This window comes from Sceloporus undulatus, chromosome 5 (assembly GCF_019175285.1).
Source record: "Sceloporus undulatus isolate JIND9_A2432 ecotype Alabama chromosome 5, SceUnd_v1.1, whole genome shotgun sequence".
NCBI classification, from domain to species: Eukaryota; Metazoa; Chordata; class Lepidosauria; order Squamata; family Phrynosomatidae; genus Sceloporus; species Sceloporus undulatus.
This window is the reverse complement of record NC_056526.1, coordinates 135,253,418-135,273,119: the sequence shown is the minus strand read 5'-3', so window position 1 is coordinate 135,273,119 and position 19,702 is coordinate 135,253,418. Positions and strand designations below refer to the sequence as shown.

Below are 19,702 nucleotides of genomic sequence, written 5' to 3'. Positions count from 1 at the left end.
GGCTCTGGAAGTTGGTCTATAAAGCTAGTCTGCTAGCTCCGCCCCCTTGTGACTCACAGATGTGACTCACAGAAGCTCCACCCCTTCAGCAACAAGCACACGGTCTCAAAATGGCTGCCAAGCAGCTCCGCTCCTTCTCCTCTCTCTGGCCGGACTGCTCTGAAAGGCTCTGGAAGTTGGTCTATAAAGCTAGTCTGCTAGCTCCGCCCCCTTGTGACTCACAGATGTGACTCACAGAAGCTCCACCCCTTCAGCAACAAGCACACGGTCTCGAGCACACGGTCTCAAAATGGCTGCCAAGCAGCTCCTCTCCTTCTCCTCTCTCTGGCCGGACTGCTGTATGTCTCCAGTTCCTTTCATTAAGGGAATCACAGCAAGAATAGGGGTTGTGTGATAAAGTCCTGAGTGTAACCAGTTTGAGTTATCCTGTATAAGTCATGAAAATAGCTTAAATTACTAATTCTGAATCTAATTCTGAATTCAGAAACCACTTAACACTTCCTATGTCAACAAAAGGAGTGCAGTGAATTTTGAATGCTTTGGGTTCCTCAGCCTCTTGCAGTCCCTAAAGATCCTGTGGAATCAATGTGCCTTGCATCATTGTTCTCTTCTCTTCATACAAAATTGTCCTTGTGACAGTGACTACTGGAAATCCTCTGAGCAAAGCCTCCATGATTCCTTCTTTGAGCCTAAAATGTTGAAACAAGGAGATTGGAACATGCCAATGTCACAGAGGCACCGAGAATTCTTCTTAGTTGTGCCAAAGTGGAACTACATGTCAGATACATTTTTGCATCTAGATGGTTGCTGAGTTTTCCAGGTACAAAAACTGTGCCATATGTATATTCCAGGTCACCTGTCATTTCTGTTGAATACTCAGATGCTCTAGAAAGCCAATTATCAGGGCACTTTGCTGACCTGTATATGATTAGAAATTTGTCTTTTATTCCAAGTTCCCCAAATGCCACATGGAGAGGAACTGGATGGTTCCTTTTGTTGGATACACTGTCATCACATTTCCTTCTCCTTTCATCCATCAAGTGGGAAAGCACTTCTCTTATGGGATGTCTCTTTATCTTTCTCCTATTGCTGAGAGAAAGCTTATAGACAAACTGCTGCTGAGTAGTTTCATCTCTCTCCCTAAGCCACCAAGTAACTGGACATGTGAAATAACCACCAAAGCAAATGCGACAGAGAGTTTGATATTTATAAGAAAGTTAAGCTTTACTCTTCTCTTATATTAGGAAAGATCACATTCATACTGTTGGAAAAATTTTGAAAGTATCATATGACCCAAGAAGCACTCCTCTTAGACATAACATTAGCAGAAATGATATGTCAGCATCATTAAAAGGTGCTAGTCATTTGAACACTATAATGATGACAGATTTCTGTTATGCATCTAATTAACAAATGTTAATTAATGCTAAATATGTATTGCAGTCATCCTTTTCTGTCTCTTCTTTTTGCTATGCTATTCCTTTCACATCCCAAACAGAAAGCAATCCAATCCAATCCACACAGGTAATTTAAAGATCCTTCAAGGCTTCCGATTGGATAATTGTCTTTCATCACTAGTTTCTTTATCACTGATAAAGTCAGCATTATAAGCAAAATGAATTCTTATCCTCCATCAGCTATCTATGTATTTTGGAGAAACCACTGCTTCTTTCACCCTATGAAGATGGAAGTTGGTGTATTTGCCATGAGCAGAGATCTAGTTCAAGGGGCTGGGAAGAAATGGTGATGCCATCAGTACAACACATATTGGGAAAAATAGAGCCCAAATCAGGGGTCATTTAATCAAGGTATCCTCTAGTTTTCTGTAGAATGCATGTGACTACCCATTACCTTTGTTAGTGCTGCCCTTTCCTACTTAGATGGCTACCTGTCATCTCTCTTCTCACCTAAGATACCAGGCTGTCTCTCTACCCTACCCTCAGTGCTTTCTGTGTTTACTTATTTTGCTTTCCATTTTAATCCCTCCGGCTGCTTCAGATTCCTTCACCCAACAGCACCCCACACCACCTTCCGGTTCTTCTCCCTTTCTCATTTTTTTTTAAATTCAGCCACACATATTCCTTTCACCACCACCCTTCAGTAAGGTATGTTTCTTATGTTGAATTGCTTCCATTTGCATGAAACAATATTTCTGAAGTGCAGACTGAAAAGATTATCACACTGAGCTTTTAAACCACAATTAAAGCTGGAAAATAACACCTTTGGGAGTCTTTATCACATGATGTTGCCTGTAGCTGCTATGTCTCCAAAGCGTGGTTAATGTGTCTCTTTCACTAATGGTGGGAAACAGTCAATAAGTTCCCAATTGTACTGCTGTGGCATTAGTCCTTTGGTGCAATAAGTTCCTCATGTGACAGTTCCAGCATTAGACAGTCACATGCTGCCACTCAACCCTTCTCTCCCCCAGTCCTCCCCCACTATTATTCCCAAGCAGCCTGGTGTTTTGTTTTGCTTTGCTTTGTTTTCTTTCATCATTGTTTTGCTAAATCACATTGCCATAATGAGTAAATTGCATTACAAATTAAAATTAAAAAAACCTAAAAGACATGCTGGCTAGGGCATAGAGCAGCGGGCAGAGTTAAGCAGGAGGGCGGAAGAGAATGGAAGGAACCGTTGATGAGTGACATTTTTCAATATTATTGCCATTGTCTTGCAAAGTTTCATACACACAAGCAATGAAAATGTAACAAAATAAAGAAACCCTTTTGGGGGAATTGTTGGGTTTTGGTTCATTTTGCAGGGTGTAAAACAAATTTTAAGAACTTTAGATAGTACCAGCGAAATTTTCTGTCAATTCATAAATGAAGTAATCAGCATCAACCCAAGCAATGCCTGGCAAGTTTCCTAACCTTTACTTCCTCATCATAATTTAGTTCCCTAGGGCACCTTATAGCTACGTTTTTCTTTATTAGCAAGGGACAAGCACATTCCTCAAAACAATATGAGCATTTCTGGAAACCTCAGCTTTGTCCTTAAGTGCTTTAATTATTTTAAACCTTTCCCCCTATCCCTTTTGGGGGTGGGGGCATAATGTGATATGATAAATATAAATCTCTAATGTGCATTTAAAAATAATGATCCACAACATCGGCCAGCTAATCACACAGTGAGAACCTTATACTTTTTCATCTGCTTTCAGAAAAGCAATATGACACCCCAGCTACCATCCTAATTAAGTAAATTTGCTTTAAATTAAAATGAAAAAGTTCTAGCTGAGAAAGAAAAATAGAACTGTCAGGTGATCAGTGGTAACAACAGTGAAAGGTTTCGCTTTGATGAGATGGAAATATGAATACATTTGTTTATATGTTCTAAATATTTATAAACCTGCTTTTAGATCAGCCTGTTTTTAAATCTCATGAACTTTCAGCCTTGCAGCAAAATAAAGGCTTTAAATGTTTGTGACACATATGGCAGAGTGAGTCAAGGCTACTCCCCTGGTAATTGCTAGTTCTGATTTAGGACTTTATCACAAATGGATTTTTGCATGATGTTACTCTGTGTGTGCACGTGTATGTTTGTGAGGATATGTGTATTTCTTGCTGGTCCATTCATACCATACATTAGAAAGCTAATTCACCTTCATGGGTACAAATTTTTAAGCACCAATAAAAATCAGTCATGAGGCAAAGATGAGCATTTCCTGTGCAAGCAACCCATTCCCCCTTTCTGCTCCACATAAAAATCTTAGCATTTACAACGGAAACCCAGACACATTGACTTGAATCCATATTTAGAATGGCAATTGGTAAGTTTATCACATGCCATTTCCAGACATTTCTGGGCACAGGATGAGATTGGCACAGAACAGATGAGAATGGGTGTTAACACACAGAAGAACACAGCTGATGTCACCGGGAATCCCCAAGCCATTCCCCGTCCATGCTATGACAGCCCATTTTGAAGAATGAACCATTCTTCAAAATGGGCTGCCATAGCACAGATGGGGAACGGCTTGGGGACACTCACAGGCATTGGCGGCCTTCTCTTGTGCGGTAACCATTCTCGCCGGTTTTGTACCAATCCCATCCCGTGCCCAGAATGGTCTGGAAACAGCATGCAATAAACCTACATGTTAGGGCTAATCTACATTTGCCAGAATATTCCAAATTGCCCCAGAGTACCCTTGCCCCAAATTCTACCTAAATTTCCCTCTTACCTGCTGCAGTAAAATGTGGCAATGACAGGCAGCTGCCTTTCCCCATAGCCCCTGCAAGCATTCTTGCTAAGTCATTTTGTGGGCACAAGGTGCTCTGATATCTGAGGTTCAGACCTCAGAGCAACTCATGTCCACAGAGCAACTCAGCAGGGACACTTTCAGGGGCCACGTGCGAAGGCAAGTGATTGCTATGTTTTGCTTTGGGTTTTCTGGAAAACCCAGAGCAAAAGATAAATATGTATTTATAATGTAGGACAAAGGTGGAAACCTCAAATCAGGTCCAGGCATTTCATAAAAAGCCCAGACCCAATTCACTATTTTGGGACCGCATAGTGTAAACAGCATACAACCAGTCTGTGGGGAAGTTGGGGTATATAAGTGATGTAGACAGGCCCTCAGTTATAGTCATCATCATCATATTCATTATCATATTTATTTCTATGCTTTCTTTTTCCCAGTTTGAGACTCAAAGCAGTTTACAACAGATTAAAAACCATATTGTTAAAAATCACAAAATACGAAAGTACTGTAAAATGAGAAACAATTAAAAAAAACTGAGATGGCCCTCTCCTGTGTTCCCACCAGATGTACCTGTGAGAGAGGTGGGACAGAGAGAAAGGCCTCCCCAGCAGACCTCAAGTCATGGGTTACTTCATAAGGGAAAATACAGAGTCTCAAATAACCTGACTTGAACTGTGTAGGGCTTTATTGGTCAAAAGCAGCATTTTGAAATGTGCCCATTCATGGACTGGCAGCCAATAAAGTTGTTGCAACAAGGAGTTTTGTGTTCCCTGTATCCAGCCCATTAGAAACTTTGGCTATAGTTCTTTGGACTAGCTGAAGTTTCCAAACGCTCTTCAAAGGCAGCCCTGTATTGAGTCTGTTACAGTAATCCAACTGGGATGTAACTAAGACGCAGTACAGACCTCGCAAAAGCACCATGTTGGCACCGATTTTAGGGTTAGGGACTGCGCAGCAACCGCACAGTCCCTCACCCTAATACAAGCTGGCAGCACAATAATGGTGGTATCCTGTGTACATTATCCGTGTACACGGGCACCGCCATTATGACATAACGGACGCATAGTGTCTGCACGTCGCACCATACCAGTTATGTCCCGAGTGCACCATTGGCGCACTCATGACATAACTATGGCGGCACAAAAAGAACCCAATTTTTCCAGGTTCTTTTTACTCCAGAGTGACAGTGCGTGGTTTGGGGGCTGCACCATCCCTCTGGAGTAAAAACAAGCACCGGCACACTGCGTTTCTTAACGGTCTGTAATGCACCTAAGACACGTGTCACTATGGCCAGATCTGATGCCTCATGGTAAGGGCGCCGTTGGCACACAAGATTTAACTGTGCAAATCCCACCTAGCCACTGCTGAAACCTGAACTTCTAGGTTCTGAGCTGAGTCCAGGAGCACATTCAAACTACTAATATGTGTGTTCAGGAAGAGTGTAACTGCACCTAACAGATTCCTATTCCCTGATCTGTTTTTCAACTGACCAGAGAACCTCCGCCATGTCTGAATTAAGTTTCAATTTGTTTGCCCTCATCTAGTCCATTTTCACACATACACACATACCCATATGCACAATATTCAGAGTTCCTATTGATTTCAGCAAGCCTGTAAGAGCATACGTTGTTTCTCTTGTGTGATTTGGTTTCTGTTAAGCATGTCTGGATATGGAATCTTCATTTCCTTCAAGATGTTGGATTAAACCAGTGGTTCTGCACCTTTAGCAGTCCAGAAGATTTAAACTATAACTCCCAGAATCTGACCACTGGTTATTTTGGCTGATGCTTCTGAGATCTGAAGTCTAAAACACTTTGAATGTCAAAAGTGGGAATCACTGGACTGGGTGACTTTCATTTGCTGTCAGCTGTACAAAATTGTAGTTTTATCTTCCTTGTTCTGTGCAGCCATGCTCCAAATCATCAATGTGGAAATTGTGATGAGAGTTATGGTACTTTTCCCAACCACCCTGCTGGCTACCTTTTTGGTTTCTAGTTACTCTCATGCTCTAGTAACACTGAATTTCTTTTTAATTAAGTGTGTTTCCATCTTCCTTAACACTCATTGATAACAACAGGGCACAAAAGAACATCACTTTCCACTCAGAGCAACAGATTCATACTCTATCATCTGTTCCTCAGGCATGTTTCCTGCAAAAGTGGCTTCCCAAGGTGCAAACGAGTACATGTTCTGTGCATGCTTTTAAAAAAAAAAAGTTTGAGAAGGTGCTGTTTCATTCGTGCTATTTCAACTTTTGTGCTGAGCCTGGAAACTGTCAAACTGTCTTTCCTTACCTTGATTTCATACAAAGCATTACATAAGCCTAAAGTTGCATCTGCACAGCAGAGTTAATGCAGTTTGGCACCGCTTTAACTGCCATGCATCAGTGCTGTGGAATCCTGGGATATGTAGGTAGGTTGTTGTGGCACCAAAGCTCTCTGACAGAGAAGGCTAAATATCTCGCAAAACTACACTTGCTGCTCCAAACTGAACAAACTGCAATGTTATAAAATGGAATTATGCCCATGGCATTGACATGCATGTCTACTGCAAAAGTCTTAAGTCATGTTCACTAAATCAGTGAGAAATACATTATATTCCAATGCAAGCATGCCACATTTGAAGTGAAACTGAGATCAAGAGATTCAGCCATCCCTGATATCAACTCAGTTCCTGAGCCAATATGCACTTGATGACTGAGACTATTTTTTTCCCTTAGCATGATGAATTCAATACAAAGTGGTCCCTCTGCTCCCCTCAGAACCATTTGTATGAATGCATCAATAGGCCCTTATGTGGGAAGCAAGGCTGGCCTCCTCTTTGCTTGCCTTTTGTCGGCAAGCAAAAACAGCTCTATTCAGGCATGGGTTTGATTTTATTTTGTGAGCCTCCTTGGGTCCTTTCAGGGAGAAAGGCAGGATAGAAATCAAATAAATAAATAAGAAGAAACTTTCAAAAAAAAATCATATGATAGGTTTGCCCCATGATAGGTCACCATAACTAAGAAACAACTTGAAGGTATACAACAACAACTGTAATGTTTCTTTTACTTTTTTCATTATTTTTATTAATGTATTTATTTTTACAGATATGTTTATACAGTGGGCCCTTGTTATCCACTGGGGTTTGGTTCTAAGAATCCCTGTGGATAATAAAATCTGTGGATACTCAGGTCCCATTAAATATAATGGAAAAGAAAAATGGTGTCTCTAATATAAAATGAAAAATCAAGATTTGCCATATGGAATTTATACTTTTTTTGAATATTTTTAACCCGTGGATGCTTGAATCCGTGGATAAAAAAATCTGTGGATAAGGAGGGTCGACTGTACAGTGGAAGAGAATTTTTTCTGTCTGTGTTTCTTTTCTGGCCATTATTATTATTTGTTTCATTTCATGATTGTTACTGACAATAATTTTGTTGGGAGGGTGTTAAAAAAGGATTCACACTGGGTGTCAAATATGCTAGGTACACCACTCCACATAGAACTTCCTTGTTCGTCCTGGGTATAGTGTTCATTCAGGGTATAGTGATCACAAAGTAGCTGGAACAAAGGAGTTATTTTTGCAGCTACAGTATATAGTTGTGAGTTAATCTCTTCTGTAATGCAAAGTTTGGGGATGGGATGGGTAAGGCTTAAATGGGCATTTCTCTGGATGTTAAAATATTCAACAGAGTTCGTCTTGAAATACCTTCAGCTGCAGCAGTCCACTTACTGAACTTGAGGTATACGGCTGACTCCTATACTGAGGAGCACTGGTATTCAGTATACTACTGTTTCATCCCTGGCTGTAAGGCAGTATGTGCTGCTTTCCCCTTAAAACTCTAGTTGTCTTCCACTTTTCAGCATCAAGCTAAAGGTGTCCTTTATCAAGCTCTGACAGGTCTAGGTCCAGAAAGATCTTCACTACAGATCTCCTGACTTCATATTGAATGGCAGCGTTTGAACAAATCTGCAGGCTCTATTAATATCAACAGGAATACATGCTGTGTCTCAGCTTATGAACAAACCTGACCTGTGGTAAAATCACAAAGGAGTAGCTGTTGGTTCCTGGAAAGTTTGATGGAGAAACTGAACTTTGCTCTCCCAGGTGTTTTGGCTCTACTCCCTTCCTATTCAGTAGATAATCTTTCCTGAAATTCTTGACAGATGACCTCAGCTTTGGCATATATAATACAGAGAGTGGAGCAAGGGCAAAATGATTTTTAACACAGTGGCCTTAAAGGCAACACAGCTGAATGTCTAGAACTGCTTATTCCTTAATCAGTGAGGAATACTGTAGTTCCTGGCTGGCTGGTAAACTATGTTTAATTCTTTTTAAAAAGAGACCCAAGATGGCCTCTAGCGAGGTTAAAACAAATGGTTTTTTAATCAAAATCCAGTTAAATTATCTTTCATGTAAAAGGGCTCATAATTTAAAACATAAAATTATTTGAAAGACATTAATGGAAGTTTAAAATGAAGCATGCCTTTTCTTCCATTAAAAGCCCTTTTGAATGACATGTTAATAGTCAAATGTCTCTTTAAATACAACCGGCCCTCCATATCCACCTACTTTTTCCCCACAGATTCAAGCATGCACAGCTTGATTTTGGGATACCTTTTTATTATGTCACTTAATGGGACTTGAGCATCTACAGATTTTGGTATCCACAGGAGGTCCTGGAACCAAATGTTAATGGATATCAAAGGCCCATTGTAAAAAGGTTTTCACCTGCCAGCAAAAGGAGAACAGAAAAACATATGTGTATGAAATATTCTTGGGTACCTAACTACAGCTGTCTAAGGAACCTAAATTGGATTACTAAGGGCCAAAATATGAATTATAGGCCGAGGTCCTATATATCCTTCCTTAGCACAGTATAACCATCAGTCAGCAGAGTTGCATTCTGTTTCCAGTGCACAATTCTGCTATTAGATAGCAACGTAGCAATGAATATGTATTGGTAGTATTCTCATGCTATTCAGTGACATTTGATACACACCCACATGCACAACAGTTCTTCATATAAAACTCCATTTCCATCCCCATGGATGAAATTCATTCTGTGCCAGCAGTGCAATTTATACCTGCATATGTCTCTAAGAGGATGCTGGCCAAATTCTCTTGTCTTTTGAATAAGCAGCAGTGGCAAGAGGATTCAGCTTTCTTAGGAAGAATGATAGAGAGGGAGTGGGATCAGTCATGATCTCTCCCACCCTTTGCCCCACTCAAAATAATCGCAGCTACTCTACCACCCATTTCATCTCCTCTACAAAGTATTATTTTCCCTGTTCCTCTGTAGGGTAAGGGCTTAGCATGGGATTTAGTCTTTTCACATTTTTTCTTGTCCTCCAGTTTTGCATATTTTTCTCTTTCTCTTTTTCTCTCTTGCAGAGGGGCGTCTTCAAAAAGTAGGGGGATTTGGAATTTTATTTGCTCCCAAAATACATTTTACCCAAAATACATTTTTGTGTCAGTGGAATGCACAAAACAATATATTTTTCACAATATACAATTCTTTGGGCAGATTTTGACAAAGTGAGAAATAATTAGAAACTGCACAGAAACTCTGGCCATCTTGCCCAATAGGAAGGAAACTTTCATCTTGTTTTTGAGACTAAAATAAGCAAAGATTTCCATCCCTAGCATCTCTTCTTCCAATGAAAGTCACTGTCTCCTGTCTTCACTTTTCATTTTTTTAAAAATAATGCATTGGAAAAGTGTTGCATGAAACTAGATGCCATCTTTCATCTAGTTGTATCTTTAATCTATGCTGGATTGTGGCTTTCATTAGAATGTTACAGTTTACATGTGATGATAACCTCATCTGTATGCACAGACTTGGTTTGTTTCATTGTTGATTAATAAGTGGAATAGAAAGGAGACCATGTGCAAGTCTTGTGTACAAGATAGAAAATGGTGCCTCACTTCATATTTCCTGTACTTTCTTCAGTCTCAAGGACAAATTCCTCCCACCCAAGATTTCCATGGCAAGCATATCTTGTTTATGTGTTTCAAAACAATGAATATTTAAGTCCAAATAGATACCACTGGTTTGGGGTGAACTTAAAAATCAATATTTTCTGCCTACTCATCTATTACATAAATTGTCTCTGATCCCTGCACATTCTCCAATATCTACTGGTGATTATCAGTATCAACCAGGCAATGTGCAAAATCTATTGATTCCACAGTCAATTGGTGCTTGTTCTCTGTGCCTTAATGTGAATGCTCATAACTGCTGGTATCTCCGCAAATTACAGTAATATATACATCAGACAACCATTGATGTCTGAGTAGTTTGGATTGGGCCAAGACACCTAGAGGTAATTTCTTCTTTATTGGGACATCAAGAAAACAGAGATCATACAAGCTTTTCAAACACAGTTGTTCTTCTATTGCTAGATAGCAGAGCTTAGAAAAGTTTTTTTAATGATTATAACTCCTAAAATCTCTCAGGCAGCTTAGCCATTAAACCGTGCTTCCAGGGTTTAAGAAAAAAATCCAAGCTTTGTTAGAGGACATTTTTTTTACAAATAAACTCCTCCTATGATTTGCGGCAGCACGTATTATACAAGGGTTCAAGAGATCTAAAGGGCACAAATGTTAAACTATACCATGTGTGGGTATGCATTACACTTCGCTATCTTCTTTTAGCAACATCAGCATTTCCCAAGCTATGTCATGGTATATAATATTGGTTGGTAATTTTTACAGATTCGAAATGTGGCGGCCAATCTCTGCGTGGACAGTAAACATGGAGGCACAGGGACTGAACTCAGGCTGGATATATGCGTCAAGGATGGCTCTGAAAGGACATGGTCACATGAGCAGGTATTTTGCCAGAGAGATCTCTTCCTCCATTTTTTTTTTCTAGATTTGAAGGGACCTTCTCAAACGATTCTCTTTAGTAGATGCTCACATATATAATTTATTCTGTATTGAATTACCAGGGGCCCTTTCATACTACACAGTCATAACACACTGATTCCACTGTAACTGTCAGGGATCCATCCTATGGAATCCTGGGATGTACAAATTAGTGAGAGTTATTTAGAATTCTCAGCCAGAGAGCTCTAGTGTCTCACCAAACTACATCCCCCAGGATTCCATAGTATGCAGTCATGTCAGTTAAAGTGGAATCATAGCGCTTTAATTGTGTAGTGTTTCAGGGCTCCATGAAGGCAATAAGATTGGTCCTTTAAACAGAGCTAGATGAAAGAGCTTGGAAAAGTTGCTTTTTTTGGAACACAACTCTTCACTTCTGGAAATTTTGGTTCACAAACATAACATTTTTAATCTTCATCTGTCCCTTTACCACTACCACAACCTTGCTCCATACATACATGATCTTTGTCTAGGTGAAAACATCCATTTGTCTTGCTCAAATATTCTTGTTTTAGTGTAAATAAATGAACCAGGGAGCCACATGTTGCATGGAACAGCCCTTAATCACCTGTAGACTAAGATGCTTTCTATATCTTATTAACAGATACGATAACAATATAACAGTATGTAGATGGGTGGCTCAAGTGGTTAAGATGCTGACTCTGTTGACTGCAAGATCAGCAGGTTGGCAGTTCGAGGCCCAGGTGCCGTGTGGTGGGGTGAGCTCCCATTACAGTCGGCCCTTCTTATACACGGATTTTTTATACATGGATTTAAGCATACACGGTTTGAAAATGTTCCAAAAAAGTATACATTTACCTTGATGTTCCATTTTTTATTAGGGACACCATTTTGCTATGTCATTATACTTAATGGGACTTGAGCATACACAGATTTTGTTATACACGGGGGACCTTGGAACCAAACCCCAGCGTATAACAAGGATCCACTGCACTAGTCCCAGCTTCTGCCAACCTAGCAGTTCAAAAGCATGCAAATGCAAGAAAATAAATAGGTAGCATTTCGGTGGGAAGGTAAACAGTGTTCTGTGCAGTCATGCTGGCCACAGGGCCACAGAGTCGTCTTCGACAATGCTGGCTCTTCGGCTTAGTAATGGAGATGAGCACCACTCTTTGTGGTCGGACACGACTTGACAACTTTGTCAACAGGGAATACCTTTACCTTTATGTGTAATAGTAATGTTGCAGGAACAATAGTAATGTTGAATGGAGACAAAATAGATTGCTGTAATGAATGGCTCATTCCTCTTTTAATGACAGTCAAACCTAGGGAAAATTAGACTACTGACTCCCCTCCCCCTTTTTTTTTCTTTCTTTTGTTCATAGAAATGAAAGAACACTGCGTACAGGTGACTAGGGCCTGTACTACAATTAGGCATTGTTTTGATGGGAGTTGTAGTCCATCACACTTGGAGAGCAGCAAGTTGGAAGAGGTAGTTCTAAAGCAGCCATAGTGTAAATATCTTTGACTAAGACCAAGTGAAATGTCACAGAGAACTGGACAAACTTTCCCATTCTCCAGATATGCTATTGAAAAGAGGGAGAGGGTAATGAAACTTCAAAATGTTGCCCCGAACCATCTTTTGCTGTCCATACCCCCTTCTACCAATTTATTTTTATTGTATCCTGAAGAGAACTGGAGAACACTGAGGATTGTATCCCACTTGGTGAAATTTTAGTAGATTCTGTAAAAGATATTTCTTACAATTGTATTTGAATAGTCCTTCTCTTCCTTCTCCTCCTGCTGCTGCCGCCTACTACTGATAAGCTTCAGTTTCCTTGGCCACACTGCAGAAATAATCCAGTTTGACACCACTTTAACTGCCATGGCTCAGTGCTATGGAACTCTGGGGATTGTCATTTTGTGAAACATTTAGCCTTTTCTGTCAGAAATCTCTGGTGCCACAACAAACTACAGATCCCAGAATTCCATAGCATTGAGCCATGACAATTAAAGTGGTGTCAAAACAAATTATTTTTGTAGTGCAGAATGCAGCCTTTGTTTTTCCTCGTGGACTTATGTGTATGAATGGATTACCTGCAATCTCTATTTGAAATCTGTAGTTCCCCACATTATCAGCAGAGGGCAGCACCAGACAAGAAGAGCTCCATGCTGGACCTTAAGCAAGAAAGTTAATGAAAGTTAATGTGTGGAGGAGATTTTCAAATTCAAGAGCCACTATAGATGGGATAACAACATTACAATTAAAAATAATATGAAGTGGATAATTCAGCAAAAATATTATTGACTGGGTTGTTTTGTTTTGTTTGTAGAAGTGATTTCCAAGGTCATGCAGAAGAAACTCTGCTGCTCTGCCTTTTTGCCTAAAATAATGCAAATATATTCTGACATGTAAATTCAGCAAGAGCATGTCAGTGTTTTAAAAATTAAATGCAAATTAAGCTTTCATGATTTTACACATCTGCTATGATAATTTGTGGGTGTACCAAATGCTTTCTCTTTATGATTTTCACAGGTAGTTCTTTTGAAGCTTGAAAAGTTTTCCAGTCTTTTTTTTTTTAAAAAAAAAATACCTATGAGAATGTTAACTCTTTTTTTTAACCTGTTCAGAATCTTCAAAAAGATACTTTTAAAAATTTTTACAGCTTTCAAAATTTCCAGTCAGCAGAGTCAGTGGGGAGATTCTTGCAACTGAAGTCTGGAAAAGTACCTCTTCCAAGCTACCTGCCACCACCACTCTCCCCAAATCCTGTTGTTATATGGACGTCATTTTCAGGGATCATACAGTCAGCCCTCTGTATCCACAGATTCTTTATCTACGGATTCAACTATTCAAAGTTTGAAAGCATTTTTTAAAAATATATAAATTCCAAAAAGCAAACCATGATTTTGCCCTTTCATATAAGGGACACCATTTTACTATGCCATTGTATCTAATGGGACTTGAGTATCCACAGACTTTGGTATCCAGTGGGGAAGGGCTCTGGAACCAAATCCCAGCAGATACCAAGGGCCACTGTATATGTAAAAGAATATTTGTCAGAACTTCCATCAAATTTAGTTGTATGATGATATTACTGGGGGGGGGGGGAATTGCCCAAATGAAGGTAATGTTTTCTGCAGGAAAGGATGAGTTATCTAAGATAATCATGGACTTTGTATTGAATAATATGTCATCATGATAAATAACCAGTCACCCAGGCTGGTCCAAGACGTCTTTCTCTCTGAGGAAGAAGAAGAAAATTAGAAACACAATCCCTAAATCAAGGCATACAATGGCCAAGCATAGTCATTTGGACACTTGTGACAGAAAATCCCACCTGTGACTCTCCCTGCAAGTTGAACTACAATAATAAATTTTAAAATTGCTGCTTATTCATGGACTTCAGCTGCTCTAGACTAACTAGAGCCAACCCTAACCAGTCAGATTTAGTTACATATATCTTGACTTTACTTAGTTTTGTGGTTCAGTGGAAAGCAGAATCTGAAATTCCCAAATCCCAATGCAAAACACTTACCACTAACACTGGTGTTCAATATGCATTTTAATGTTGGGGGGGGGGAGTTAGCTGCAAATTGCATAACAAAATTCAGAGGAATGCAATATCTGAACATCACAACTACATTCGAGTCCATATATCACTCTAGAATGCTAAATAGGTTAGTTAACTTAAAAATACAGACCAAATGTAATTCTCCAACATCCCTACCAAACCAATGTGCTTTAAACTTTAAAATATAGACTGTGAGGGAAAATGTATTATGCAGAGAAATTTCTTGCAAAAGATAATATCAGCAGCTTTAGCTCAGAAAGCTTTTGTGTCATCATTTTTAATAGAGGCTGATCACAAAATAAAATTAAATGTCGAAGATGTCAGTTCACATCCACTGAGCTGGATTCTGAAGTAATATGTTTCATATCTCAAACTCAAACCAAATATTATAAGACCAATTTAAGAGTGTACATTTGAATCCAGAAAATTTAGTACTTTTAAATAATTATTTTAAATCATTTTTAAATTAAGTACATCTCTATACTGCTTATCGGTGAACTGACTGTTTTTCAGGTGCTCTTTACCCATATGTACAAAGCATAGCTTGGAGGTGCTACCTTTTTTTAACTAAGGAGTTAGGGATAAGTCTACTACAGCAATGGAAGTTAGCCAAGGACAACGTGTTATATTGTGAGGAGGAGAGAGAAACTAGGACATTTTAAAAGCAGCTGAAAAAGTAGAACAACAGAGGATTAATCAGGACTGTGCCTGCCAAATCGGGACAGCTGGAGGATATGCAACAGTTTATCAGTAAAAACAGATAACAGATTTAAAGGCTTGGCGAATAATGTGGCGTTTCCTGAGAAAAGAATGAAGACTTCATGCCAGGGTACATTTCTAGAAAGAGATTCTCATGGTGTCCTGAAAAGATTGACTCTGAATTGGTGGCGAATTATGCCATAATAAATTGTCCTTAAACTATCTGAGTCTCAAGCCCTATGGGACCATCAAGTCATGTTTGGAAACAGATAGACACTGAAACGTGATGTGTTTTATTTGATGCATCCTGGACTCTTTCACTCTAAACAGCACTAAGATGTTACTTTAACTTCTGTGGGTCCCTCCTGTGGAACTGTGGGATTTGATGTTTAGGCAGGGATATTTAGAATTCTCAGTCAGAGAGATTTAGTGTCTCTACAGACTACAAACCCCAGGATTCTGTAGGATGCAACTATGGCAGTTAAATTGGAATTAAAGTGCTATAGTGTATAGTGCCATGTTGGCAAACCTGTGGCACGCATTTCCTCTCTGGCACACAGTGCCATCCCCAAGGGCACGTGGAAGTCAAGGGTAATAGGGGTGGGGGATGCATGCTTGGCCCAGTTACTTGTTGCGGCTCAGTTTTTCCTGGGAGAACCAGGCCACGACAAGAAGGGGCAGGGAGATGTGCATGGCTGGCCTGGCTCCTTGCTGTGGCCCAGTTCTCTCAGGGAAAACCAAGCCACAACAATGAGCTGGGCTATGTGAGGCCTTCTGGGTGGAAGTATTGTTCCTTCCGACCAAAAGGCCCACCCCTTGCTATGGGATTCTGGGAACTGTACTTTTGTAGTTTTCCATCTGGCTGTCTCCACAGCCGCTTGCTTTGGCCATACTCATCGCCCTCCATGCCACACATGGGCTGCTCCAGCTCAGGCTCCTCAAGGGGCTGAGAAGGGGATGCTACCAACCCTAACACTGCCAAGCAGGAACTCCTGGTGCGGGATGTTATCTGCCATCTGAACCACCCTGCTTCCCTCAGGCACAGGAGCTCCTTTGCCACTGTGGAGGCCCGGGAGGGAAAGGGGACATCAGAGGGAATGCACTCCCTCTCTGCTTCCCTTGCTGGCCCTTGCTCTCTTTTTGAGGTGAAGGGGATTCACCAAGGAATGTCCAAGGTGCTGCTGACTTGGGCAGCTCCAGAATGTGCCAAGGACAGCAGGAGGGAGAGGCCAAAGACACTAAGAACTTTACAGAAACGGGAGCTGCCGCATAGACCGATGACAACACAACCCCCTTCTCGCTTATTCCAGGTCTCCCAGTGGGTTTCATGGTGTTTATTCAGAGGGGATTTTTGCTCTTGCCTTCCTCTGAGGCTGAGACAGTGTGACTTGCCCAAGATCTCTCAATGAGTTTCATGCCATTTGTTTAGAGGGGATTTTTGCAATTGCTTTCCTCTAAGGCTGATAGAGTGTCACTTGCCCAAGGCCTCCCAGTGGGTTTCATGGCCAAGTGAATTTCTTCAGAGGAGGTTTGCCATTGCCTTCCTCTGAGGCTGAGACAGTGTGACTTGCCCAAAATGTTCCAGTGGGTTTCATTGCTGAACTCAACCCGCTGGCTCTCTTGTTATTGTGCTGTGCCTTCTGTGCTTTATTATACTTGTTGTTGTTGTTGTTGTTGTGTGCCTCCAAGTCATTTCCAACTTATGGGCCCAGAGCACCCTCCCTCCCTTCTGAGCACTGGTTCCTGGAAACCCTAAGCTAAAACTATCAGGAGGCAAGCCAGAAGCTTCATCATAGGAGGATTTCTATTGCCAACTTCTAAGGCTGAGAGAATGTGGCTCGTGTGTATGGTGTCTTCAAGTCATTTCTGACTTACGATGACCCTAAGGTGAAACTATCATAGAGTTTCCTTGGCAAGTTTCATCAGTGCCTGAGGCTGAGAGAGTGTCCCTTGGGTTTTTACCCCAGAGGTCCTGATCCTAGAAGTCTCGCCCCCAAAAGTCCCACCCCTGGCACCCGGTGACACCCAGTACAGGAAAGCCACTGAGTTTGGGCATTCAGTCTCTAAAAGGTTTGCAGACTGCTTAGTGTGATATGAAGCTGCTATATAAATGGAGCTGCTATTGCTATTGCTATCACTGGTAAAGTGTGAAAAGGCCTCAGGTCAACAGCCTTGAAGCAGAATTTGTATCAAGTGAAGTTAATCTTCAAAGGCAATCCTATCTGCAACAGATTGCAATAGTTTCGTCTAGAGATTGGATAACAGTAGCTGGGCTCTATGCCTTGAGAAATCAGCAGAGGTTTCCCTGTAAATGACATGCCATTCTTATTCTAAAGAAACTTTGACATGAAATAATTCACTCCTGGGACATGTCTAGTTTTGAGACTAAGAATTTGTCGAACATCAGATTGCTTGTTTTGTGGATTCTGACAGCAGAGTTCTAATATCTTTGTTCCTCTGTGTGCCATCAGGAAGGCTCACAGGCTGAAGAAAGGACTGGCCTGAACTTCCCATCAAAAACCACAACCTTCCCTATAAAACACCCAGAGAATATGCTGGTGTTCACAACCCAAGCCAGAATAGTTGATCCAGGAAACAAAGAAATGCCCTGCAATGGCTTCATGCAGCATTGCTATAGGCTTAGTTCCTCATTCTGAGAAACTCATCCAAGTGAATAACCACACAGATTCTGCTGCCAAGCCTACTCTTATCATTTACACGTAGAACCTTAATAATTAAGACAAACCTAGACCATTACTTCTATGATTTGTCAGACCTCTTGATCTTCACCAAAAGTCTGATTCTATCTGGATCAAGTTAAGCACATCAGGACATAGGTGCCAAGAATGGGCCCTAACTGTGGCCTGTTTTGGAGTTTGGACAAGATCTGGTTTTGTTCAGGAAAATGGATTTGGCCAAACCAAATCTTGGGAGAAAAAAAAACTTTTTGGAAGAAAAAAAAAAAAAAAAAAGTAGGCCATACTGTACTCTTGCTAGCTGGAGGATTCTGATGACTGTAGTCCAAAAAACAACTTTCCCAAACTCTCCAAGCTATATTCACAGTATGATGGCAGAGAATAATCTGTTGTTGTTGTTGTTTTGGCTCTTGAGATCAGGAGTTGATTAAACTTGGGGCTATTTCACATCTAACCTTTTTTTTATTTTGTGTAAGCACAACCTGTATTCATAAAACTGAAATTTGTAGACTGTGTGATCATATTTCATGAGGAACATATCAAGCCGGTATATACACCGAAGAGATAATATTGACCCAAGTTCCCTGCTGTGTGTGCTTATGGCTAATTGGTGATGTGTGAAGCAACTGTCATTAGACAGATAGCATTAGCCCTAGGACCTTTCTTCTCAGGACTACCTGCAGGGAAGCAATGAGATGAGTCCTTCTAAATTGTGATGCTGTAATCCATGGTACAGCTAAATGAGGAAAAAAAGAAACAGTGCCTGGGCTGGCCCTGCCATTGGACAAAGTCATCTCAGGTGGCAGATGCTAGCTCTGGAGCAGGAGGCTGGAGTAAGTTTACAGTTTGTTCTCCACTGGAGGACAGAACTATATGTTCTAGGGAACATACCCTGTATTACATAAGCTAGCCTACAGCCCTTGGGTTTAGTGAAAGATGCTTTCAGTGAGATTCAGCTGCCAGTCCAGTCAGATTCTGCAGGTGGATTAGTCTTATCTTTTGCCTGAGACAGCAAAATGGCTTGGGCTGGCTCTGAACAGTAGTATAGCTGAATTCAGTCTACACTAGGTTTCAACCTTGTCCTAAAATCCTTCTTTTAAGTGCAGGAAGCAACTCTACAATGGAAAGATGAAAAAACATGCTGTTCTCCACTCAGCTGAGTCTCATACTACTTAGATCACGTTAAGCACAAGACATAGGTTTATTATTCTGTTGCATCTTGGATACTAATGCCCAGTGCATTCTGGAGATTCATGCCCCTCTTCAGCCAGGTGGTGTCTGCACAAGCCTTTTGATGGGATTCATCGTGGCTCCTGTCCAATGCTGTCTCAGCGGGGCATTCTTAAGCTATCTGCCATCCCCAAAGCACTGCTGCCAGCTCTTTGTAGCAGTATAATTTTTACCTTCAGTGTCAAAGAAGAAATCGTGCAAGAACTGAATGAGAACTGGAAAGGCCTGCTGCTCTCTTCAGGCTCATATGCTGCTGGTTTCCCCTGCTGCAGACATGATAAACAACCTCAGCAGGTTCTGTCGAGCTGACTTCTCTGCTGCCAATATTTTTTTTAAAAAATGAGAAAATAACCCCAGCATTCATAAAGTGAGGTTTGGTTGGTTCAAGATAAAATTAAGCCTGTCTTTCACAGCATGATGGAATAACAGAAAAAGGCATGATATTCAGGCAAATGCTGTACATACAG

At 40.7% G+C, this 19,702-nt stretch overlaps 1 protein-coding gene across 4 annotated transcripts in view; it reads left to right on the top strand.

Moving 5' to 3' along the window:
- The window catches only part of GALNTL6 (polypeptide N-acetylgalactosaminyltransferase like 6), a 627,170-nt gene that overhangs the window by 585,682 nt on the left and 21,786 nt on the right, over positions 1–19,702 (top strand). For 3 of the 4 annotated variants that reach the window (XM_042470421.1, XM_042470420.1, XM_042470419.1), the window contains one exon: positions 10,904–11,020. In XM_042470421.1, coding sequence (XP_042326355.1) covers positions 10,904–11,020 — 117 coding nt within the window. Of the gene's footprint in view, positions 1–10,903; positions 11,021–12,420; positions 12,528–19,702 lie in introns of all 4 variants that reach the window. The other variant, XR_006104265.1, reaches the window with a different exon arrangement.